The 26042-nt window shown below is 37.6% G+C and overlaps 1 protein-coding gene across 4 annotated transcripts in view; it reads right to left on the bottom strand.

Annotated features, from left to right (window-relative positions):
* LOC117421324 (dymeclin-like) overlaps window positions 1–26042 on the bottom strand; it is a 176248-nt gene that overhangs the window by 86025 nt on the left and 64181 nt on the right. For all 4 annotated transcript variants that reach the window (XM_058994156.1, XM_058994166.1, XM_058994176.1 and 1 more), the window contains exons 9-11: window positions 16646–16828; window positions 15026–15204; window positions 11658–11783 (exon numbers count right to left, since the gene is read on the bottom strand). In XM_058994156.1, the coding sequence (XP_058850139.1) occupies window positions 11658–11783; window positions 15026–15204; window positions 16646–16828 (488 nt within the window). The remainder of the gene's footprint in view (window positions 1–11657; window positions 11784–15025; window positions 15205–16645; window positions 16829–26042) is intronic.

Here is a 26042-nt window from a genome sequence, read left to right as displayed (position 1 = left end):
TTAATAATTAAATAATGTAGCAGGTGGCAAGGGGGGTACATTACAACATGGGGGATTTTCTGACCTATTATTAAAGCAATAAATCCATGGTTTCATTTCTAAACCATACATTTTAAGGACAGCCTTTATTCACTCACTGCATTAGCTTGGAGTGTACAATTGTAAATCTTTTAAAAGTGGTAAATACTTGCAGCATGCAACAGATGGCTTAGGGAATTACAATAAAGGTAAATTACCCTACTACAACACCCTGTTAGTTTCAAAGAGCACATGGGACAATTCTGTTTTAGCAGCAAACAACAGTATGGGTTGACCAGGCTTAAAAGTAGTGGTAGAGAAGCAAGGACAACAAAATAATGTTTAACAATTAAAAAAAAAAAAAAAAAAAAGAAATCCTGCATAACCGATTGTAAAACTAGGTTAGGCTAAAGTTAGCAGTTACATAGAAATATTTTTTTTAACATTGTTTTCGTTATTCGTTTGTTCAATGCCCAATGTTAATTTACCAAAGCATATCGTAAAGTAGCACAAAAAAGCGGAACCATGTTTATTTGAAAAGAAGCCAGGATTATTATTATTATTATTATTATTATTATTATTATTATGTATTTTTTAAAGTTTTATTTTCCAACCGAGCAGATATTAGTGTGACATTGGAACTATTTTTGAGAGGGAAGCAGAATGTTGTTTCACTTTGTTTTGACTTTTTATTTATTTTGGTACTGTATGGCAAATAATAAAAAAAGTGCTTTGAACATGAATTGCTTCTGAAGTGTCTTTTATCGGAACTCTGCATGGAAAATACGTCTTTACTGAAAAAGAGCAACTTGTTAAGGTAATGTGTGAAAAAATAAAAATAATAAATAAGAACAATAACTTGAAACAAACCATGTAACTACTTCACAATAACTTAAAACCCTGAATTCATCTCGGGCAAGTATAGCTACAAAGTTGTGTGCGGTGATGCGCTGTAACAGGGCTAGACACGTTCGTGGCGAAGGCCTCCCTTTTGGTGTCACTACCCAATGCTATGCCGAGAAGCAGATGGGCAGGCTGTTTGCACCAAGAGAGTGGCTTTAGACCGTGAACACCGTGAATGGTTAGTCGTGGTTCAATGCAGGCTGAAAAAGCTCTGCTACTGAACCAGGCTTGCACAGGGCACATGCGCAGGAGACCCAAAGGTAGGGTCTGAGAAGCTGCTGCCCTCAAGACCAGAAGTTCTGGAACATCATACCATGAGCGCTCTGTTGAGCTGAATATCTCTAAACAGGCAGCTATTCTCTGCACTCTGCCGTCCGACAGAGTGGACAGCATGGACCCGGAGTCCAATCACACTCCTAGATAGAAGGCTGTCTGAGAAAGTGTCACCTGGCTCTTGCATGATTCACTGTAAGCCTCAACCGTAGAAGGTGGTCGGTGACAAGTTCTGTGTGGGCTTCTGCCTGTGCTGGTGCATCAATCTGCTTGAGCACCGGTCGGTAGCAGGTAGGAACCGGATCAGTACCGGTTCAGTAGTGGTATGATACCGGACAGGGAACGGAGCGGGTCGGTGACCTTGGTACAGGTCCAACGGTTCACAGTCACCGTGGGTAGTAATGTACAGGGATGCCCACCTGCACAAGCCACTGGCAAAACCACCCAGTCAGTACACACACACGAGACTGAGTGAAGCCTGCTTGCTACATGGTACCAACAGCCTTTGTAATGGTGATGCTAAAAGCTGTCACCCAGACAGCATCAAGATACTGTGGATGAGATTGCAAGCAAGCAATCAACACCCAAAGCGCGTATCTTGGTCCTGCACAGTGCTGCTGAGCCCAGCAGCTGCTCTTACTGTACGTGTGCAAAGCACCATGTTGCAGACCAGCCTGCGCAAAGTCTCTGTAAAAAGAAACAGACATAAGAGAACACTTCTCTACAAAACAGCAATAAATATTACAGTAATATAATGTCTCGTAATAAAACAAAAATAAAATGTAATAAAAAACGAGAATAAATAACTCCAGCCGGAGCTATGCAGCCTGGAGGGAGAGCACAAGACAGCCGACTGATGCTGCTGGATCATTGGGAAGGAATGACAACTCGCTGGGGCACAAGGCTGCAGTGGGACGTAACAAGCAACAGGCTGTAGTGCACAAATTATGCGTAATTAGTCAAAACTATTACAGCGATTAATATCACATAATTTTGTGTAAAAACACAATAAATGCAAATATATATAACAGGTAGTGGTAACAAGTACTTATCTGAACAATACCCAGTATGTTCTTTTTTAAACAGATTCATATGGAATTGAAAAAAATCATGCATTTTTTTTTTCTTTTTTAACTGGCTATGTGAGCTTCATATGGAAAAACGATCTTTAAAAACAATGAATTGGGCTCTCATGTTATGGTAAAAGGGGGAAGAAGCTACTGTTACTTCAAATGTTTAATTAATGGCTTCTCTCTCTTTTATTGAGAAGTCTGTTCGTGAAGTAATTTAACAATCTTTCACCGTCTCATATCATGTAAACTTGCCAGCACTGAACTTGCCGTTCAGGGAAGAAAAGAGGAACGTTAAACACAGTAGATGATACAGTGGATAAACAGCATGTAGGATTTGTTCAATTTGTCTCCTCTTTAAAACAAAACAGGGCCTAATGTTTTGTTGTTTTAAACAGACACATGGCGAGATATGTTAAAATAAGATATAGAAACAATACTTTCTTTGGCCCTGTGAGAGGGGAAGGATCTGGACTGGCCGTCAGGTGCATGCTTGAGCCTGTAGGGGGTCTTGTTGACAGGAGTCAGCTGTGAAGAAATAGGCTGATGCTCTGTCATTGGCTGGGAGGTGGGACTATACGGGGTGAATGACTGAATAAAAGGGTAGTGTTCTGTATCCTCTCTGGCGCGTACAGGAAGTCTAGTGGTGCTGGTAGAGTGCCCGAACTGTCACAGAAGCACCTGCCAACTGAGCATGGACTAATAAATCGGGGCGCCTGTGCCGGCATTTCATATTTGAGCTTTGTGTCTGCCTTGTGTTTTCCCACACCCATTTAAAAAAACCAAAATAGACTTGGAATGGAATTGGGGGTTTCACATGATGACATCCTCATGCAAGGTGAAAAATGACCAGCATGCATCAAGTAATATGGTACGTATACAACAAACCAGAGACCCTGCGAAATCCAGTAACCAAATATGAACCTAAATACCAAGCAAGATAAATATATATGGAGACAATTTCACTTGCTGGTACATGTTTTCAGGTTATTCTATAAGAGAAACAACTTTGCTCTCTATCTTTGTAATAGCCCTGGGTTTTTTTTGTTTTGTTTTGTTTTTTTAAACAATTTCACCTTAATTTCTACTAGGTTTCAAATAAATCAAAGTGTATGTCAGTGTTAAAGTATACTGTGCAGCATTAGAATGTTTAGTTAAGTGACAGTGAATTTTTAATTGGTTTTGAGCTCACAGGCTGCTAAACCAAAGGATATGTGTGCTTGGAAAAAGGAAGGTAGGAAGCAACCTAGTTTCAGTATTTATTTGGGGTAGGAATGCATAGGATTTTATAAAATTGGTAAATTACATTTCTATAGTGGGATCACCATTTGAATTTTGAAAAATATTGTGCTGTTGTACCTAAACAAATAACATGCTTTTTCTGGGATTTTTTTTTTTTTTTTTTGATTTTTTTTTTTTTAATAAATGAAAAAAAAAAAGAACTAAATCAAGTACAAATTATTCTGAGACATCTCCAATGCTGTTATCTGGGAACAATGTGCTGTGTTTACTCTTGTCTGAGAGCTGGACTGCCACTAGACACTGCACTTTTTGTACTGAACAAAGCATGAATGTTACTTCTTGCCATAGAGGTTATTCCCTCACCCAATCACACACTTAAAAGGTGCATTTCTCATGGATTCATTTCAGCTGCTTTAGATAATTGTATTAATACCATGAGATATGTGTTATGCTGAAGCCTAGCAACTGCTGTTAATCATAGCAACGGAGTTGGAAGGGAGCTAGTTCATCAGCTACTTTTAATACATCTCTGTCTGTTTACCAGTCTGCACTACTTGTTTTGTATGTGATAGACAACTAGTGTACTCAACACAACATAGGAAAAAGAGAAAGAATGATAGATATTTGCAAAGCTTTATTTTTCCCCCAGTGTGAAGTTAAGCATCAGCATGTTCTTTATGCAGTACTGAGTAAATCACCTGTTCATGCTTTATTTGAAGGGCTGCCTGTTAACTATTAACAACCAGCTAATAAACATGTTAATACACTGTACACATTATTTATTGTTCTGTTACTTGTTAGTTCATATATAAATAGGCCAGCTAAAATTGCAAACATCACAGGACCCAATGAATAATCAATTCCCAGTCGATCAATTTGAAATCAGTTAAAATTGTTACTGTAGTAATGTTTAGCAAATTAAATCAGGTTTTTATTAGTGGGTGTCTTAACCACAATGCAAAAGAGCCGGGCTCGTCTGCATTCGTGGTTATAGAGCTTTTAACCTCATCTCACCGACAGGGAACATCAAGTTTTAATTGTCTTGCAGCTGATTAACATGAACAGACTACTGCACTAAACACTTTTACGGGTAAGCATTTTGTTAAGTCATTTTTGACTGCCTGATATAAATATCCCCTTTCTACTTCAAATTAGTTTTTGGAAATACTCGCTTCAAAACAATGTGCTTATTCTGGCTAGATTCGATACTGCACAACACACACATAGCATTTCACACTGTCTCAGTTCAAGTGTTCGAGTCCAATTAAAAAAAAAAAAAAAAAAACACTATTTGCAACTTCTTAAAATCTGTTTTCTCTCTACAGTTCTGCATTTGTTGGAAGAATTGCATGTCTTTTGTTGAGAATTGCTTTTTGATTTTCTTTTAAATTGGAACCTTAGTTTTGTTTTTCAGAAGCATAACCTGTTTGCATTTGCACTGTGGTTAACTAATTGTATTTTATTTTGTTTGTTTTTAACAGCAGTTTACAGTATATTTAATCTAGTAATAAGAAAAGACCATATTTTTTCCTGTTTTCATAGGTATATTATGACCCTATCTCAGAGGGGGGTACGCGGAAGACTAGATTATTTGGAAAGGGGTACGGGGCCTAAAAAGTTTGAAAACCACTGCTTACGTTTACATATGTCTTTGGTGAATCTGGAGACTAGAACTGATAAGCTGCTCCTGAACTTAGCACCTTAGCACAAAATATATCAACAAGTGAAGAAAAACAATATTTGGGTACTTTCAATAGCTTTGAAAATGTAACTTAAAGCTATATACCATACTAAAAAAAAAAAGGTTCACAAAATCCATGTACTATATTTTATTAACCCTTATTGATGATATTAGTCACCCAAGGTGGGTTAGCTACATGCCTGTGAAAAAGTCTCCAAAAACACACTAAATAAAGTGTGCCAGCCATTTGCGTAGGATCAGTAAGTAAAAAAGGCCTGGTTTTCCATTGGATCGCATAACATTCTTTAAGTTTCTTTTGCAGTCTGAAAAGCTGCTTTAAAGCTACGTAAATTGCCTTTAATGAAAACAATCAGATATCATATTGGTGAGACTAATACTCAGGAAACGAGGTCAGTCAGTAAGTAATTTATAATTACGATTGTGGAGTCAAACTTCTATATTTATTGTCACCTGCTACCTGAGGCATGTTCATCACTAACAGATATGAACAGTGTTCACCATTAGGTCTCTCACAAAATTATGCACATTGATTATGCTGAAGCAGACTTACAGTACAAAAATAAACATTCCCTTAAAGATCTGTATTGTCCCCTGGGCTACTTCACCAGAATGCCTTTTTCAATACTACATGGAATTATTACCATAGTAATAACTGGTGACCCATTTTTTCAATGGGCTCATCCAGTTGATATTTCCTGCAATAACCATCCTGTTTATGTAGCATCATACCCCATGGTTGTGTATTACATTCTCATATCACACACCACCCCATGCATTATTCTCCATACAACTTAATTACCACACATTGCCATTACCAATGGATTTTAGATGTAATTAGAAAGTAACTCAATAAAACTGAGCTATGTAAAACCACGAAGTGCAGCATTGTGGAGTAGTGGTTAGGGCTCTGGACTCCTGACCGGAGGGTTTGTAGGTTCAATCCCAGGTGGGGGACACTGCTGCTGTACCCTTGAGCAAGGTACTTTACCTAGGTTGCTCCAGTAAAAACCCAACTGTATAAATGGGTAATTGTATGTAATAATAATGTGTAAAAAATAATGTAATTGTATGTAAAAATAATGTGCTATCTTGTAACGATTGTAAGTCGCCCTGGATAAGGGCATCGGCTAAGAAATAAATAATAATTAATAAGCAAAACACCCCTTCTACCTACCTAACTTGTTATTTTCCTTTATTATTCAATCAACTTTAATTTTACAAAGGTTAACAGGGCATTTCAACTGTGGCTGAATCCCATCTCCACCTACACACACACATCATTTATTGCATTAATGCAACAGATGTAGTATTTAAAAAATGAAGTACTATTAGAGAGAATATCTGTAGATATTGTAGAGGGAAGTAAACCTAGTTTCACAACCAAATCACAAACTCTAGATAAATGCTCTTTCACAGACAATACAACTAACTGGACCTGAGTTAATTTACTTTTATAAAATTGGAAGCAGGTTTAAATGATGTTTTTGCTTATCTTTTAACCTAATAAGTACACTTGTGTTGTACTGTCCTGTTCAAATGGATCAAGTTAAAATACACAGCGGGTCAATGTGACACAGATACTGTGAGACACTAAACAGAAAACCATAGACAAAACAAGAACAATGTAAATACAAGATGGTTCACATGTCTGCAAAAAGTACCAAGACCACTGTATATAATACAAAGCTTCATTTTCAGAGACAACACAGATTACATGCAACCGTTTACTAATTTGATTTTGTCAACAAATGCTTGGGGGGGGGGGAACAGATTTGCTCTGAACAAAGTGACCTGAATAGCAAATCCTCTAATCAAGTAACATACCCTAGTAAAGATGGGATTAAAGTTTGTTCTGAGAAAAGGAAAATAAGTGTACCATTACAGAGTACAAGGTTTCTTTGAATATTTCTTAATGTTCTCATTTAAACTGTTTGGTTTTACTCTATGGCCCTAGCCATCGGCAAATGGCAGTGTGGATTTACAACAAGTATGTCAGTAACATAGAGTACATCCCCCGCCAGTATATCCCTGTTGCCAGGGACTTCATTTAGATATTTTATTTAACAATGTGTTATCAAAGAAACTACAAAATGATATTGCAAAAGTCTCCCAGAAGCCGTAATAGTAGAACAGTATTTCATGTTAGATTTCAAAATGTCAGATTTTTCAACTTGTCAGTTTTTCATTAATTAGGCCTCTATGTAAAACTACAAATTGTTATGTAATTCAATATGTTAAAGTAACATTATTCAGCAAATTTCATTAGACTTTATGATGCAAAATTAGTTAATTCATACAGTATATATGTCATGGTTGGCCAAGCTTCCTGACCCTACAAGCCACATACCAAAATTTTGGCCGATAGCGGCAAGACACATACCTGTTTGCGAGTAAGACATTTTAAATATAATAGCATTGTTTCAAAAAAATATTCACTCCAACATTAAAATGAAATCTTGTACTTACTACGTGCAGTAGTTATTTCTTTATTTCAAAATACATTAATTAGGATACAGTATTTTCAAATGATGAATGGAGACCACTTTTCAGAGCAAGACAGGTTCACGTAGCACAGTGCAGTGAGTACCTGATTATGCTGTGACTTGCGTAAATTGTGTAAACCATGTTGAACTCTTGAAGGAGCTGGAGTCTCCTGTGGTTTATCAGGTTGCTGTGGCAAATAAAGTCTCAATATAAGATGCGATTTCCTTATTTTTCATTTCATTTACAAATAATAATAAAAAACAGCTATTCATTTTGTTTAGGATTAAAAAAAAAAAAACTATTGACTCGTATTTTAACATGTACTGTATTCATAATGTGATTTCATCCTGTTTCTTTTCATTTAGAAATTTAAAAAAGTAAAAAATACTTCTCTCTTGCACATGATGTAAATTATGAATATAAGTGTGATAAGGTCATCTCAAATGCCTCTCGTTTAATTTTGGGACAGCCGCTTAGTCGGGATATTTTTACATATTTCTGTTTATTCTGTATGTATCACATACTTTAAATAAATTATATACAGTTATTATAAAGCAAAATACAATTGTCCTGATTTCACCAAAACACCACATAAAACATTTTTGTAAGGATTCTTTTTGACAAGCTCTTCCCTTGAAGATCTGAATGCTCGTTTTTCATGACTGCTTCATACTTTTGAGAGCTTTGTGGATGGCACACGCACTGTATTTTGAAAGGAATTACAGTACCTGCTCATGACAAGACGCAAGATACGTAAATATAATATGAATTTTAGATCTAAAATACAACATTTAAACAAGCATTATCTAGTCTAGTGTCCACTCCAATTTTATAAAAAGATTTGGCACGGGCGATATTCCATGCCATAACAAAACTCGATTGAGTCATTACATCAGCTTCTTTACTGAACACAGAAAGCAGCGTCTGCTGACTGCTGAGGCGTGCTTTTAGAGAGACAGCTTGTTTCTCCTCAAGGCAGATCCAGGAGGATATTCAGATAAAAATGTGTTGTGATGTGTTTCATAGACGTCAGTTGCTCGGCTGTGTAAGCAATTTGTTGCAGAGGAGTTTACCACTGTTTTCAGTGCAAACATACTCTCTCTCCCTTTCTGGCTTCAAGCCTCATACTTTCGTGTATTACTCGTGGAGGGTTTGCTTAATGCCATTGTCTCCACGAAACGAATGAGCACTTACTTAAAAATGATCAAATTGACTCAACCACACATCCGTCTTTCACTCGAGGTGAAATACGCATGCGCAAGCGTGTGGTGTCGAAGGTCATCAAGTGAAGAAATGTGCAGTGAACATGCAGGCTGAAATAAACTGGAGAGAGAAGAAAAAATAATAAACATGAATGAATACAGAGAACAAAAATAATAAACTTGTATTTATTTTTTGTTTTTCTCTCTTATTTTCCCTTTTGTTTTTTTAATTCTTTCTTCAGATCATTCGAGCCGCAAAGTGCGAGTGACCCAGCATTTCACCGGGAGCCGCACTTGAACTGCCCACCTCTGGTATAGCCTAATTAAACCTACAATTTCAAAAAGAAAGTTATCAGCATTGTATCTAAAATTTAATTTCACATAAGTAAACGTTTTATTTTATAAATGAAGAATCACATTTCAGTACCCTATAATATCCATAAAGATTATATTTATTTTTAATATATAGACTATGGTTGCAGTAATTGTATGGTATAGATTTTAAGACATTTCGCATTGTTTTAGTGTCCTGTCCAGGCAGTTTCAGATATGTCTGGCTTTCAACCACTCCCCAGATAGAAAAATGACCAAGGCTTTCAGTTGCATTATTCTTGTTTATGTACTTTTCAGAAGAAGATGAGTTTCCATAGTGACCTGATCTTCACCGTGTGACACCTCCTGGTGAAACACTGTATTTCAGTAGTAATCTGTGACAAACCAATTTCTAGTCAGATAACACCCTCTGGCATTGCCACTGAATATCATAGCAAACCCTCTGAAATATTTATGAGTTATATGTAGCCATTTCAATCCCAAAACATAATTGAGAAAACTTCTCCTTTACATGCCTATGGGCTACAGACATAATTGGATTATTTCTTCAAAGCAGCTCCACAATAAACGGATTGGGAGACCATACAGTCTGTTTTTTTTACCAAATACTTTCATAACAGACAATGAAAAAGGAATTATATAAATGGAAAAAAATATTTTGGGTGTAACAAGTCATGACCAAAGATTGCTTCTGAGAGTCATTACATATTGATAAAAAAAAAGCCTGATGCATTAAAATGTACCTACGTCTAGAAAGAACTACAAGGGTATGTCTAAACTTGCTTTTCTTTCTTTTTCCTTTTATTAAATATACAAAAGCTGTCTTACTCAGCTGACATTAAAATGTGCTACTCATTCTTAAATGCAAGCGCCTAGTAATATCTGAGCATAAAACCTGCATTCCGTTTCTATAAAGCAACCGAGCATAGAGGATATGCCAGTTAAAATCAGGACAACTCACAGCAGGCATGTTTCACAGAAATAGCAGCTAAGCAAGGCATCACCTCAGGGGTTGGTAGCCCATCATTTAATCCAACTGAGACACATTTCAAACCATTTCACTGTTTTTATTCAGGAAGACCAACCCTAGAGCATTTGAACCATCGTAATTTTGCATTAGTAATAGTTTTATTCACTCATGGTTTGTGGGTTACATGTACAAGTCTCCCAAAACACATTTGAAATGAGGTGTTTCATATTCACACTCAGTGCATTAGACTGACAGTCCACATGGGAGGCATAAACAATACATACAAAAAATTAAAAGAAAGAATTATAAAAAATGTAAAGTTTTTTACATTTTACTTTCACCTCTTTTTGAAAAATGACAAATGTCTGTCGGTTTTTAACTGTTATTGCATGTTTTCCCTTCCACAAGATGACACTAACGGCAAAATAAGGCCGACTGCGCTAGAATCTTTGGTAATCAGGCATTTGGACTGGCTAAGAGGAACTTAATTATTTGTAATCGATTTTATCTTAACAGCTCTCTAATGTCATTATCGAAGATTCATTAGAGCTTTATAAGCAGGAGGCGCCTCTGCTCAGCTCAATACATTTACATCATAGCCATGCTGTGAGATGCCTGGTGAGTAGGTATAGTACGTGGAAAGCAGTGAGAATATTATTCCTAATCCTACACTCACAGTACCCCCAGAAGGCAACTTTTTTATTTTTAGTTAATTGGTTATATTCCATATAGTGCTCCAGTATTTCCCTTTGGAAACTTTCAAACTGGGTTTCACTATTTAGCATAACAATCAAACCAGCATATTCGGGTCTTGTTTTATCTCAGAAGCTAAGCAAATATTTTCTCATTAGCTAAGGAAGATCTGTATGAGGTGAAGTGATGACTATGGACAGGTAAGACTTGACACCTTAGCTGTTTAAAGTTGTAACAAGGTCATTGTTAACAAATTACTTTCAGAAAAAAATGTAATCAGCCATTCTGCGACAGCCCTTCTGAGGATTTAAACAAGTTTTACTTACCATCTATTTTGCGTAAGCGATAACTTAGTTATGCAACAGGGGATGTTGAATACATTCCCCAAAAAAATAGTAAAAAACATCTGTCAAAACTACAGGTCCTAGGAACACCACTTGTTCTATTGCACATCACTATTTTTAGAAGCTGTACCAGACCTGCAGCAGCTGAGACCCAATAGGCAAGGCGTCTTCTAAAGACTGATTCGGTAAAGTCTTCCCCAGGCAGACAGACTGGGGTAGGCAGACAGAGCAACTTACAAAAGACAAAAGTTCCTTAAAAACGTTAGCCAATTACAAAACAAAATCAATAACTATGTAACTTTTAGCCCAAATAACAAGATTGCATCAATAAAAACAGTCCTGCCAGTTTCAATGTGTAATTTCTCTTAAGCTTAAACCCGTGCTAAAAATCAATTATTAGAGCAGACGTTTCAGTCGACTCACCACTTCATGAATTGATCTATTGAAGGCGTCGTCCTCAGTAAGAATTAACAAAATGATAAGTGCCATGTAAACGTGGTGTGAATTCCTGTCCTCCACGTGATAGAGAATCTCAAGGATTGGCATCACCTATAAGGAAGAGACAAACATTTAATTCACAAAATACTGCCACAAAACAACAAAGAAAATAATAGCACAGTAACTGGAGTTTACATGCTGACAACTACAAATGGAAAACAAATGATGAAAATGATAAACTGGTAACTATTACAGTTCAACAAAGATACTTGAAATATGGTAAAGAGATAGCAAAATGATAGCAGAAACATTTGTCTACTTGACTTAGTGTCCTGTAAGTTTGACCTAATATAGTTAAAAAAAAAAAACAACACACACACACACACAATTGACACTGTACAGCACTGATACACATTACACACTTTCTCAGGGTCTTAAATGGCATTTTACGTAATTATTACTACTGCTATAGAGGCAAAAAAAAAACAAAAAAAAAAACTACTGCTACAGATTCTAAAATGTCTAAAAGTTATATGCAAACATTTTGAAACCACTCCACAATCTTGTCAAAAAGAATGACTATTGTACTGGAATTTATATCTTTCAATAGAAACACCTTAGCAGAGCTATTCAAAAAGCAGTTTTTTCTCATTAATATCTTTAAAAATGATAGTACAAATACAACATATACTGGATCATTTCCGACACAGAATGTTGTTATTTTCAGTCTTAGGTTTGTGTTTAGCAAATAGCTAAAAAAAAAATAAAATAAAAAATTATTAACTAACAAACAAAAACAGCAGCAAAAAAATACACCAAGTGAAACAAATAATCATATTATCTGGCTCATTTGATCTACTTATTAGAACACACTAAATTTGGATGGTATATTCAAATTTAAGTACATGGGAACTGTTCAGTTTGCTACGTCATAAAACTGCAGCTTGAGGGCCAGTCCGTAACTACCTGTTTCTATATTAGTTACTCTAAATATTTCAAATGGCAACACAATCTTTTTTTTTCACTTAAATATAGAAACCACTTAACAGTGTCAGGATATCTCTTGTTAATCCCACATTAATGCATTGCCACAAATTCTGAAGTGTCCCAAGGGCTGATCTTCCTCACATGTGACACTCATAGAATCGCCCACTAAAAGGTATGCATGCTACATTTAATACACTTTGAACCTGAAAAGATTAATAGAAGATACCAGAGAAGGTGTCAGCTGTCCAAAAGGTCCCATTTTGTCATAGATACACTATAAATGAAGCAGACAAAGCTGAGGCGTCTCAGACTGAATACATTTGCATCTTTATTTCCAGGATGTAAAGCTAGCATGGTCTTGGTGGTGCCATGAAACAGGACGACGCAGTTGCGTGTGAACAGTTGCACCAAGCCTGCAGTAATTGTGTGTTTTAAGCCACTGCTTGACACCTGCTCCCATAATGAGCCTGTTACTCCAATGTAATATTTATATATGCAATAAACTCCCTCTTTGTGGTCAGCTCACAGTCTGTATGTTGCATTTGATTTGGAGATCTCTCTCTACAAGGACTAGCTATTAATATCATTGTTCTTAGTGCCCTACATTCTAAATCACCCATCGTCAATGGGGTTGTATAAGACCTCTGGATCATGAGTGGGATCATTCTCTGGACACAATGATGATTCAGTACATAACCCTTTTATGCCACGACTGAGAAATTTCCTGCACATTGAAACTGTACATTTTAAACTTTAGATTTGTTATTTATGACACACTTTACTGTCTGTCGTTATATCGAAATGTAGTCTGGTTTAGACAAAGCTATTGTTTGGTACATCAATATGTTACAAATGTACCCTGATATCATGACTCGTTTCGTATTGCAAACTGTTTACGACATCCCTTTGTTACGGCAATGAATGCTCATGAGATCAAACAATTCGCCCTGCGGCACACTAGTTTGATCGGTGACAGTCATGTTGGGAGCTGTAATGTCTAAGCAGAAATGAACAGTTTGTGGCAATTGGTATTTCTAACGAAGTTTGAACAGCAGGGTACATTTGTAACATGCCGAGGTACCAAACGATAGCTTCGATTCGCACAGGACTAAAAATCACCACATAAACAGGTGGTTTGGGAATTTATCGACATTGGTGAAATGTAGTCCCCATGCGAACCGTCCATTTCTTTTTATTCCAGATAATTTTCCAAGAGGTCCTCTGATTTTTTTTTTACTCCCATGCGAATCGACCATGTCAGTGTTAGCATTTCATTTTGAATTTACCAGATTTTTCTTTGAATACAAATTGTGCCACATTAAAGTGTTACAGAACCATCTGCAGTGTCACCAGGGTGGATATCTACACCCTATATTGTACATATATAAATATATACAATATGTATTTAAAAACATATTACTTGAAGGCTAATACTGTGAAATTCCTCTACTCCAAACCCCAAAGGAACCGAGTTAAACTGTCATATGCTCCCAACAGAGAGAGCTCTTCAGATATGTCTTTATACTGAGCAAGTCTTGATGAGAGAGATTACCATGTTATATCACAAGTTTACACTTTTACAGCGCATCACAGATCCCCTTAGAAAGGTTTTGGAGCAGAACTAATACTCAAAAGCCTGATCAAAGACAAATGTCTGAAGCCGTGTTTTAAAAATATTCACTGAATCTATATCCCTAATAGCTTGGAGTATAGAATTCCAAAGATGTGCAGCATAACAGCTGAAAGCCTTAGCCCAACATGGGACATGGAGAGAAAACCAGCACCTTGAGATTTCATAGTGTGAGCAGAGATGTAAGAGTGTGTGGTTCTGTGTGGAAAAGGGGTCCAAGGCCATATAATAAAGCACCATATGGTAACTTACACCAGCATAACAACGGTTGGTTCTAGAGTAAATTCAAATGTGCCCGAGTAGTGGCTCAAGGTGCTGTGGGACAACCCTCTGGACACCAGCACAGGGTTTTTAACGTCCTCAGCAGTGACGCAAGCTTTTGAAACTCGATCATGCTGGTCTGAGAGTCCTTTTCCATAAAGACGGGGAGATTAGTTACAGCCAGGTTTGGACTGGAATGCCGTATGAAGTATATGTCACCAGCTAACTCAAATTTACTCATAATCACAAGAAGGCATTGACAGGTAGTGGCAGAGAAAGTGTTTGTCTTCTGCCAGCAGGTTAACACCATTTTGTATGGCCATGTTCACAAATGCAATATATCATAGGGTGATCTAGGAAGTTATGAAGGTGTTGACTTTACTCCAGTTATGGCTCATACTGTAAGAGGTTGATTAAATCATTAGTGCTTAAATAGTTAAATATCTTTTTTAAGGGCTAAAAGAGGTTTACTTACAAGATTATCCATGTCTGTTCGAGCAAGCATGTAGGTTCTGAAATTGGTATTTTGATGCAGCAAAGTGTACAGGAGTAAAGTGGCTTGGTCTGACTTCTGCTGCTCGCACAAAGCTGTATAAAGACTGTTAAAGTTGATCTGGAAAGTATGAGGATGGGAAGATGGAGGGGCAGAGCTATCTGTAATGAAAAAAAAAATCAGAATGTACACAAAACATGGTTTATATCAAGTACAAATAAAAGGTTCAAGTAAATATATCAGAGATTATATATATATATATATATATATATATATATATATATATATATATATATATATATATATATATAGTACATGAACTTTGATGCTATCTTATCTATTAACTGTTCTGAAAACAAACAAAATGTTGTAGAGAAGGTATGCAGCTTTAAAACTCTATACATAGCCAGAAAAAACAGCTTGTTTACAGACGGACCTTAAGTGTTGCCACAGGGATGTGTTTTGTTCAATCCCTTGTGCTTTGCAGGAAAAGCTCAGACATGTATTTTTAGTTGATAGGAATGAATAAGAGCTATTTTATATATTGTTATGGGAAAATGCTTAAAAACAGTAGTTCAAGGTTCACATCAAGCTGCTGTTGATTATTTGGGAAGTGCCCTCTTGAAAAATAACATGTGGGAGGACATATTGTACAACCATTACATATACAACAGTTGCTCACTTGTACTAAATCTTAATCAGTTGAGGGGAATGTACATGTTCTCTGCACTGAGAGAAATAACATCATCTGTCTACATTTGGTCAATAATTGCTTCTATTGGCTGTAAAATAGCAATAGCTTGTGGGCTGCCTATAGAAGTTCTCTTAATTCCTAGAACCTAGAACGTTATGCTATTGGAGAACATAAAGTTCTAGGTCACATTTTTGAGAACCAAAGATATATACCCCCACTAGAATGAGATGGCGGAATGAAGAACTAACACTGTCACATTTTGAACACTCAACTAAAAAATTTTAAGCACAAGGGAAAACAACTGCCACCAGAAACACATCTGAAAAATGAACAGTAGAAAAGTCTACTTCTACTCCTCAGTATTATACTGAAGACATACAAACAATAAATAAATACTTTATGAAAAAGAAACACGGGGAAAAGGAATTTTAACTCAAAAGTTCTGTTTATTAGGTGTTGATAGATTCAACCCAAAAACCCTCCCAATCACTTGGTCATTCAACTTTGCACACATGCAAATTTACAGAAGCCTCTTTTTGTGTGTGTGTGTGTGTGTGTATGTATATATATATATATATATTCATAGACCTCTGAAGTCCAATTCGCTTCATTTTAACTGAAAACAGTGGTACCCTTTGCCAACAAAAATACAATTTTGGAGACATCATCAAAAGAAATACTTTTCATACAGTGTTTTCACAACAGGGTGTAAAGATGTGGCAAGTTCTTTCCTATGTAGTGTTTTGAAAATCACAAACACACCATTTATAACAGAACGAAACATTTGGCCTAGATCTGCACCCTCAACAACCTTGTGGATTAGCAAGTTGATTTTTTTCCTTTTTTTTTTTTTTTGCCTTCAGCATAACATCTCTATAAATGTGAACTTATAATTGAAAACCACAAACCTTGTGTGTTCTTAAAAGACATGATAGCCTGTTTGTAAGGGTTGGGGGTGTCCACCCCATCTGTAAGGTTGGCTAATACAAGCAGCAGAAGCAGGCTCTGATTGGACAGCGGCAGGGGCCGTTCTTCCTCAGGATTCGGTTTGCTTCCTGCTCCTCCTAAGGTAAAGACTGTCCACAAGCCACCTGCAAAAGAAAATGAACAAGCTAGAACTTTGGAAAAGATGGTTCCTATCCCTTGAGTTTCAGAATAATGGAACCTTGAACAGTGAAGGTTCCCTTAAAACATTCTAGGCTATAGGTACTGTACCTCAGCTTACTTTCCATTTCTCTTTATTTTTGTTGAAGGGAAGCCCATGCTTTCACGTTTTACTAACCTTGAAGACGATAACACAATGCTCCCAGCCCCTACATAGATACTGCTGTCAAAATGAATGTCTCATCTCTAAAGATATTTGAAGATCATGAGAGAAGTTTATATTGATTTTCTCTATAAAAATGCCTAAACTAGTCTCCACAGGGGCATGCTAATTCTTCAGTTTAATGATTTGCAGCATGTAGTCAAAAGGTCTTTAGGTCTGGCCTTGGAGCTTCATTGAGTTCTATGGTTTCCTGCCTTTACTAACAAATATGAAATAGTTTGTCACGTGGAGTAATTAAATTGTGCTGAAACAAATTTAATTAATATGATCTCAAACAATATAAAGGAGGACAGAATGGAATTATAGTACTGAATATAACAAAATACTGTCTGAATCATAAAACGAAAAACATAAGGCATTCCACATTTCGTAGCACGACTATTTGATCAACTGCATAACATATTAATGTTCCAGCTGTGCTGGCTTTCATCAGTTTGAACCTCCTAATAAAGACTGACCAGCTCACTTTTACATATGTATACCAAATACAATCAGTTTATGGCTGAGCATGTCTCCTTTCCCGTCAACGTTATTAATCATTTAGGTTCGACAACATATTTAAAAATGTGTGCATAGTTCCACTTCAAACCCACATTACATCATGATGGGAAATCAAATAAGATTTTTAATCAAAAAACATGCTTGCTGAAACAAAAACTATTTTTTTATACTGTATATTTAAATAACTGCATGAGCAAGAGGTCACGTTGAATAACAATACAAAGAGTTCCGTTAACCTTGTCAGCCAGACATCCTACTGTAGGCTTTAAAAGAAGTGTTCCTGTAAACAATGTTGAAAACATAACAGAACTATTTGATAAAAATAGATCTCTCCCAATCATTTGTAAACAAAAAAACATTTTTTTTCTACCTCTACTTTGTAATCTAAACGATTACTAGGCAAATGTTCTGTAACAAAGGGTCATTTGATGTCCAATCAACCAATGTAGAAATATGTGCCAGCATGACCATCTTGGACTTTTTTTAAATCAAACACAGTAGACGAGTTATGTTCAATGTGTGATTAATATGTTGAAGCAGTCCAGCAGCCATATACTTCTAATCAACATATTCAAATTGATTCTTTAGGTATCTCCTAAATCCCCTATTTTTTGACACACACCAAATTTCAGACCAAAGATTTACAGATAATACAATTAAAGGGCCCATACCTTGGTACTTCAGTTTTCCAAAATACCAGGAGAATAAATCATGTAAGGATGGGAATTTTAAACGTTTAAAAACGTATAAACTCTAAAGAAGTGGTTAAACGTTTAATAATATGCTAGACGTATAACTGGTCACGTGACAAATGTCACCTAATGTTTTTTTTATGCATTCATTTTAGTAATTTATCAGTAGTAGTACGTCGTGTACCAGACTGCTCTCGTGCCACAGTAAGGGCGGATATTATAAAAAGGAAGGGGTTTGGCAATTGCCTCCAAGTAGCTTTTCTAATTGGTGCAACAGAAAGATTGACACTGGGGCGGGTTTTATTCTCGGTTGATCTGGCGCTTCATTGGTGCACTGTGTATTTATGTCTGTAGTAGGCGTGGTATGGTATCAATTCCATGGCAGGGTAATAACGTTAATGACAAGCGGTTTTTATGAGTTTGTTCTTTATTTAAAATGGCATCTCTAAACAAAGGAAGCCAAGCATTTTGTCCGAGTTTATTCTATATTTAAAATGTCATCTCTAAACAAAGGAAGCCACGTTTGGAAGTATTTTGAGGAACGAGAAAACCGTGGTATGTAAAAAATTATGCCAAACATGATTTCCATTACACGAGAGTAGATGTTAAAACTTCATGCTGATTTGAACTCGGCTCTCGCCAAGATAAGCACCAACTAAGACGTAGCTTTACAGTAAACTAATGTGATCCATATGTGTCTCCATCCTTTTACGTTTCCTTCCATATGATGATGTAGATATCCTTCTGTCTGGTGTTAACGGCTGAAGTGTAATGCTGGCTCCAGGGATCAGCTTATTTTGCCTCCCTGGCGCATCAGCACACACAGGGGCTGCAATGCTGGATCTGGGGATCAACCACAGTGCGGTCTCCCCAGCGCATCAGCATGACAACCGTCTGGACTGAGCTGAGTAGGGTACATCTCTGGGGTCTTCAAGTGGGCACCTTCCATCCTCAGTGTTTCGTCGACTAGCCCACGACACCTCAAGAGGGCTCGACGGTGATTCTGGCGTCCCAGCATCACCCCCCTCCGTCCCCCACTCAACTCAGCCCAGCTTACTTACCTGTACATCAGCGTTTCTTTCTTTCTGTTGTGCTTGAGATCCCCAGCCAGAATCTTTCCGTCTCAACCACAGCCAGTTGCTGCTTCTCTCTGCTGCTTCAGATAAGTTCTTCACTGTGCGACGCAACTCTTGGCCACTGAATCCGACGTCTCTGAGAAACCGGGTTGTAGAGTGTGCCACAAATCCTCGACAACCCACTTCCACTGGGTAAACCCGAACTCTCCATCCTCGCTGTTCCGCTTCAGTGGCTAGTTGAGCATACCACAGTTTCTTCCTCTCATATGCCTCATCTACAGCATCCTCCCATGGCACTGTTAACTCTACCAGGTGAACAAGGCGTGCTGATCCAGACCACAAGACAATATCTGGTCGAAGGTTAGTGGTGGCAATCTCAGGTGGAAAAATAAGCCGTTGACCAACATCTGCCAGCATTTTCCAGTCTCTAGCAGCTTCCAGTTGTCCTGGGCGAGGATTGGTTTTAACACCTTTTCTTGGTGGTTGCTCTCCTGGGCGGAGGAATGTTGTCTTTTGTGTGTAATGTTTTGATGGAACAGGTGACAACTTATTGGTCATGTTACGCTTGTCTTCCAATGCTAAGGCCAAACATCGCAGCACCTGGTCATGGCGCCAAGTAAACCGTCCTTGGCTAAGAGCCACCTTACATCCTGTCAAAATGTGCCTTAATGTTGCAGGTGATGAACACAAAGGACATGAGGGATCCTCTCCTACCCAGAGGTTTAGGTTCTGTGGTGATGGGAGAACATCATATGTTGACCTGATGAGGAAACTGATCCTGCTCTGTTCCATTGACCATAGGTCTTGCCAGCCAATCTTGCGTTGTTCCACACTCTCCCATCTCATCCATTCTCCCTGCTTGGCCTGGGAAATGGCCTTTATACACCTCATCCTCTCCTCCTGCTTTTGCACCTCGTTGACTACCAGCTTCCTCCTTTGAACTGGGGCTGCCTTGTGGCATGTAGGAGGAGCTGAACTGAAACCAAGACCCCCTCTTCCATGCTGAACTTGCCCCATGATATCACCAATTCGAAGGGCAGCCTTTGCATCTTCCACAGCTTTCTTTGCCGCCCACTTTCTTCCAGTTTTCAACACAGGTGCTGCCTCCCTTACGCATTTATCGCGTGACTCTACTAATGTAATTTCCTGTCTGACCTTGGCGCACTTAAACTCCTCGGTTAGAGCAGAGACTGGTAGCTGCAGTATTCCTTTACCATAAAGTCCCACTCTGCTGAGGCAGCGTGGAACTCCCAACCATTTCCTGACGTATGAACTGATTAAAGCTTCCAGCTTCTCTACTGTTGTCAAAGAAACCTCGTACACAGTCAGTGGCCACAGCAACCTCGGCAGTAGACCAAACTGAAAGCACCAGAGTTTTAGTTTACCTGGTAGAGCGCAGCTGTCTATGCTCTTCAACCCTTCCACTGCTTGTTGTCTAACTTCTCCCACACGAACTGTGTCCTTTAGATCCCCGTCGTACCATCTCCCAAGACTCTTCACTGGCTTCTCAGACACTGTTGGTATTGCCTCACCATTAATGAAGAATGTTTTATCCACTACTTTGCCTTTAATTATAGAGATGCTCCTTGATTTAGTGGGCTTGAATTGCATTCGTGCCCATTCAATGTTATTGGTTAATTTGCCCAATAATCGATTAGTGCAGGCTACTGTTGTAGTCATGGTTGTCATGTCATCCATGTATGCTCGAATTGGTGGTAGTCGCATTCCAGAAGCCAAGCGCTCTCCTCCTACTACCCATTTTGATGCCCTAATGATTACTTCCATTGCCATGGTAAAAGCCAGTGGAGAAATGGTGCATCCTGCCATTATTCCAACCTCTAGGCATTGCCATGTAGTGCTGAATTCTGAAGTTGAAAAACTGAATTGCAAATCTCCAAAATAGGCTTTCACTAAATTTGTTATTGTCATCGGTACACTGAAAAAATCAAATGCTGCCCAAAGTAGTTCATGTGGCACTGAACCATATGCATTAGCCAAATCCAGGAATGTCACATGGAGCTCCTTCCTCTCCTTTTTAGCTGATTGAATTTGTTGCCATATCACATTGATGTGTTCTAAGCAACCTGAGAAACCTGGAATGCCCGCTTTTTGTATTGAAGTGTCAATGAAGCAGTTCTTTAATAGGTAAGCTGACAAATTGCTATACCACAAAAACACAAGATCAGTGCTTCACAATTTGAAATGTAAACATTCAGAATTATTGTGGATGGAGCTACTGATGGCAATAAAAAGCAAACATCCATAACAACATTTGCTGTAGATTTGGCCGAACAGGGCGTGATGACGTTAAACCCTATGAGGACAGTGCGTGTGAATCGTGAATGCTGCAGTTTAGAAATCGATGTAAGATTCCCACTACTGTGCCTCCCCATAAAACAATAACAGCGAGGCTGGAAAAACTTAAATACAATCGTGCTGCAGCTGTTCATACAAAACTTTCAAGTTGCAATTACCACAGACTTGTGGACCCCATTTCCCAATCGTCCCATAGGTGGAAGGCTTTTTTCACTTGAAATTGTTCTGTAAGCTTTTGGACCGAACGGCCGTTTATGTTTAGTACAATTTTTATTTGAATGCTGGAACGACTGCACTAAAGTAAAGGACCTCTAGACACACTTCAAACAGGTAGGCCAGGCATCTCTTTTTACAATTTAATGTAAAGTTGTGTGGATACGTGAATTTGAATACTTTACGTTATTTAGTATTACTTGACCATATACAATTAACTGCACAAGAAGGCAAACATTATATTAATTACTTAATATATTACTTGATTGTGTGTTAGTCTGACATTTAAAATAGGACTTGTGGCAATGTTTGGGCAGTTTATGTACACTAGTACAGTATGTAGAGGAGAGTGGCGTTTGATTCAAGTACTCGGAAACTGTAATGCTCAAGTAGTCGTCTCCAGCAACAATAGATCTCAAAAAATCCCACCCCTACTATCAAAGACTGCAAACTTTTAAATCTCTGAGGCAGACTTTTTAATATCAGTCACAGTGCTCTTTAAAATTCCAAAATATTGTGCTATTTTATCGCTGGTAATTACCTTTTCCAGAAGTGAAAGTACTGTATTTCTAACTTTTCTTCAATTGTAAGCATAACTCGCTTTTGCTTTTCTGTAGCCATTTTGCATTAGCGCTGTACAGAGGGTGATGGTATTTATTTTTTTTTTTAAAACCATATCATTTTGGGCAAAGTTACTTATAAATGAACCTTTAATAAACACACTATTTTAAAAACATTATACTACCCTGTTGCAATGTGCCCCGCCCCTGTGTGCATATTATGTGTTGTATGTTGCGTGCGTGTGTTAATGTTGGTGTATAGATTGGTACACGGGATATAAACGGGTCTGTGTTTCACGTGTGATTTAAAAAGGTAGATTTATATTTAGGCACGAGGAGGGCACAAGTCACTTCACGTGCTGGTTAAATGTAATATGTGAGCACGGGGTTGCACAGAATTAATTCACGTGCTGGGATTCAAGTGAATAATTAATTAGTAATTGAATCCCAGCACAGCAGTATATATAGATGCACGTTTCTTTCACTCAGTGTTGGGTGTTCGGTGAGTGGAGAACGAGTGTGGAGAAGGAGAAACTAAATAGTAAAGAAAGTAAGAACGTAAATATAAGTGTTTCACTCACCGTGTTTGTTTTGTTTGTCTCTATTTTGTAGTATAGTGCCGTGTCCTGTTTTTGTGTTTAAAACCTTTTATTTTCTGTTCTGTTTATTAAATGCTGAGCGAAACCATTTGCTCAGCTCCACCAAACCACACCTCTCTGTCTGTTTATTTCCTGCTTCTGGTCTGACGCCACCCACTCCGGCCGTCTTTGTGACAAACCCATAAATGTGTGCAATAATATGTATGTATATAGTTAAATCTCCACTAGCAACTTTAATTACAACCATAAATATAAACATTTCAATATATACTTTGATGTGTTTTTTTTTTTTTTTTTTACTTTGTAGTTAAGTCTTTGCGATGTTAAAACGTTATTTGCTTGTTTATGGTTTATTTGCTTAAACATACTAACCAGGGCTATCAGTATCACAATGTAATATAAAGAGAGAGAGAGTGTGTGTGTATGTAGATATGGTTTAAACGCTGACATTGCAAAGTGTTTAAACGTTCATAAAAATTTACCAAAAGCACATCCCTAAAATCATTTTCTATAAATATTATTTTGCTCAAAAGAACTAGCCACCATTTTATTTTATTTTAATGTATATTTTTTATATACATTAAAACCATGAAATGTTAATTAATTAGCGACACTCAGTTTGCGATTAGAACTGCCTGTACTTAAAACTGAATGCATACAGGAAGTTTATTTTCTGTGTCCCCACTGCATTTTAAAAGGCCAAACTCTGATAGCCGAGCAGAGACACTGATAATTTATCGTCTGCACGCTTAATGAATTAGTTTTACTCAGCACAGCCCAGAAGAAAAACACTTTCTGGCTAGTTCAGTCTGATGACTTTTTAGGCTATTAACACAGACTAGGCGTTTTCAGATATGATAATCTCAGTACTACACCAGCAACATTTCTAATTCCCATTGTCGCGTCTAGCAGCAGCAAAGAGAGTGCCTGACAGGCCGAGTACAGATAACCGTGTCTTGTGACTGACCCCTGAACATCACTGGCACCAGGGAGACTAGACCAAGGCTCCAGGCCTCTGTGCCTTGGCATGAATGTTTCCTGAATGACTGGACCTTTTCCCAAAAGCCCCTGGCTTACCTCGTAGCTAGTTGGCTAGCTTTTTTTAGACTTTGTAGAAATATAACCCTTCTCCTTTTTAAAAGGTGAACAGCTGAAAATTGTTTTTTAAAGAGCCCAGAGAATAATATGGTTGCACGCAAAGCATGGTGTAAAAACACCCCTCAAGTCAAATACTGCTTTCGTGACTTGGGAGCTTTTCATCAAACATTAGTTACAATCACCAGATGAAAAGATAACTGCATTTTCTTGACTGCAAAATCATTATGCTGTTAGAAACAATTACAACCCTGTGACTGTTGGCCTGCCCAATGTTCACACATGAATCCAATAGAGTATGTCTGGGAGCATATCGATCGGCCAAAAGAAACTGAAAATTAGAAGACCACAGCAAATCATGGACCAAATTGAAGTAGATTATAGACACAAGGTGCGATGTTATTACTTTGTGCTTTTTTGGTGGTTAAAATAATGTGTACTGAACATACATTTTAGCAATTTAACCAAAAGTTTTATTTTTGTTTGTTTTTTTGTTATTTTAACAATTTATTAAAATAGACCCATATTACTTAAATCATATGAAATGCACCGTATAAGCATGGATACAAAAACAAATGCAAGTACTGAAATCTTCCATTGCATAACGACTTGGGCATAAAAAAAACTTCTTAAAACAATGTAGTCTTTTTGACATACAGGTATCGGACCCGAAAGAAAACCAGACTAGTCTTTTCTTATTTATGTTTTCTTTTGTGTGTTCAGTTCTGGGAAGGAGACATTATTTTAAATACCAGGCAAATTAAGAAAAGCGTAATAATACCAAGAATTACAAGTAAAAACAAGTACAAGCAAACTGACAAGCAAATTTCTCTTAAATCGTAGCTGTAAATAGCTGTTTATTATAAGTAAGACATGCTAAACAGTTCAACAATTGATTTTTGGGGGAATATATTTATGCTGTACATCAATGTATGTGCCCTATGTTTTACAGTGCAGAAATTGACAAAAAAATGTACAGTGTTACACTGCCCCCACACACCCCCGCCCCCTTCTGCTAGATCATATAATTAAATACAATGGAACAACCATAGGGTATTGCAGAATCGAATGGGGTGTTCCTCCCTTTAAATTGCCTATTTTACTAGTATTAGGTATACAGAATCAGTTCAAAATGGCCTGTTGGGGATATTATTTACCAAGTATTTCAGAACATTCCCACTTATATGAATGGATGAACAACAATTCTTTGAATGCTGGATGGTATCCGTGCAGTCTGTCGAACTGGTCATAGATTGGTAGGCACTGCTGGGCCCCTGTTCCCACTTGATCAGCCTTGACTCACAGTTTTAAACCTGCTAATCCACCTCCCATTTTTCAGTTCTCTCTCCCTGTAGTTTTGCCCAGCCAGCTATCTGAGGCCAGACAGGGTGCTAATCCTTGCAGCAGACACACTGTCAGCCAGCTACAGTTTATCTTGAGACATTAAAATTGTAATAGAATTCATGAGGTTTATCAGAAGTACTTTGTACCAGCACAAAGTGTTTCGAAGCCCTGGTGTCAAGCAAGTACAAGACATTGCTTAATGAGAGGATTGCAGGCCATAATGTTATGTCAAAATGACTTCAAGTACTAAATGGTTTGCTTTGTGTAAAAACACAAAATGAAACAGCCTTCCAAATTATTATTATTGTTATTATGTGGCAATAAAAACCTGTTTTTATTTATCTAAGAAACTGCTTCTCCATACGATGGGAAATACAAAAGATAAAAATGTTGCTGAAAAAACGTACACCGTAAAAAACGGTGTATAAGTCGCACCGGTGTATAGGTCGCACCGGTGTATAGGTCCCCCCTCCCCCTCCCGTCCCCCCCCTCCCTTTTGAGACAACAATTTCAGGAAAAAGCCTATAGGTCACACCGGTATATAAGTCGCTCCCCCCTTTTTAGGACCCCCTAAAAATACCT

Source organism: Acipenser ruthenus, chromosome 2, assembly GCF_902713425.1.
Source record: "Acipenser ruthenus chromosome 2, fAciRut3.2 maternal haplotype, whole genome shotgun sequence".
Taxonomy (NCBI): domain Eukaryota; kingdom Metazoa; phylum Chordata; class Actinopteri; order Acipenseriformes; family Acipenseridae; genus Acipenser; species Acipenser ruthenus.
Note: the sequence above shows the minus strand (reverse complement) of the source record. Positions and strands in the feature narration are given on the sequence as shown.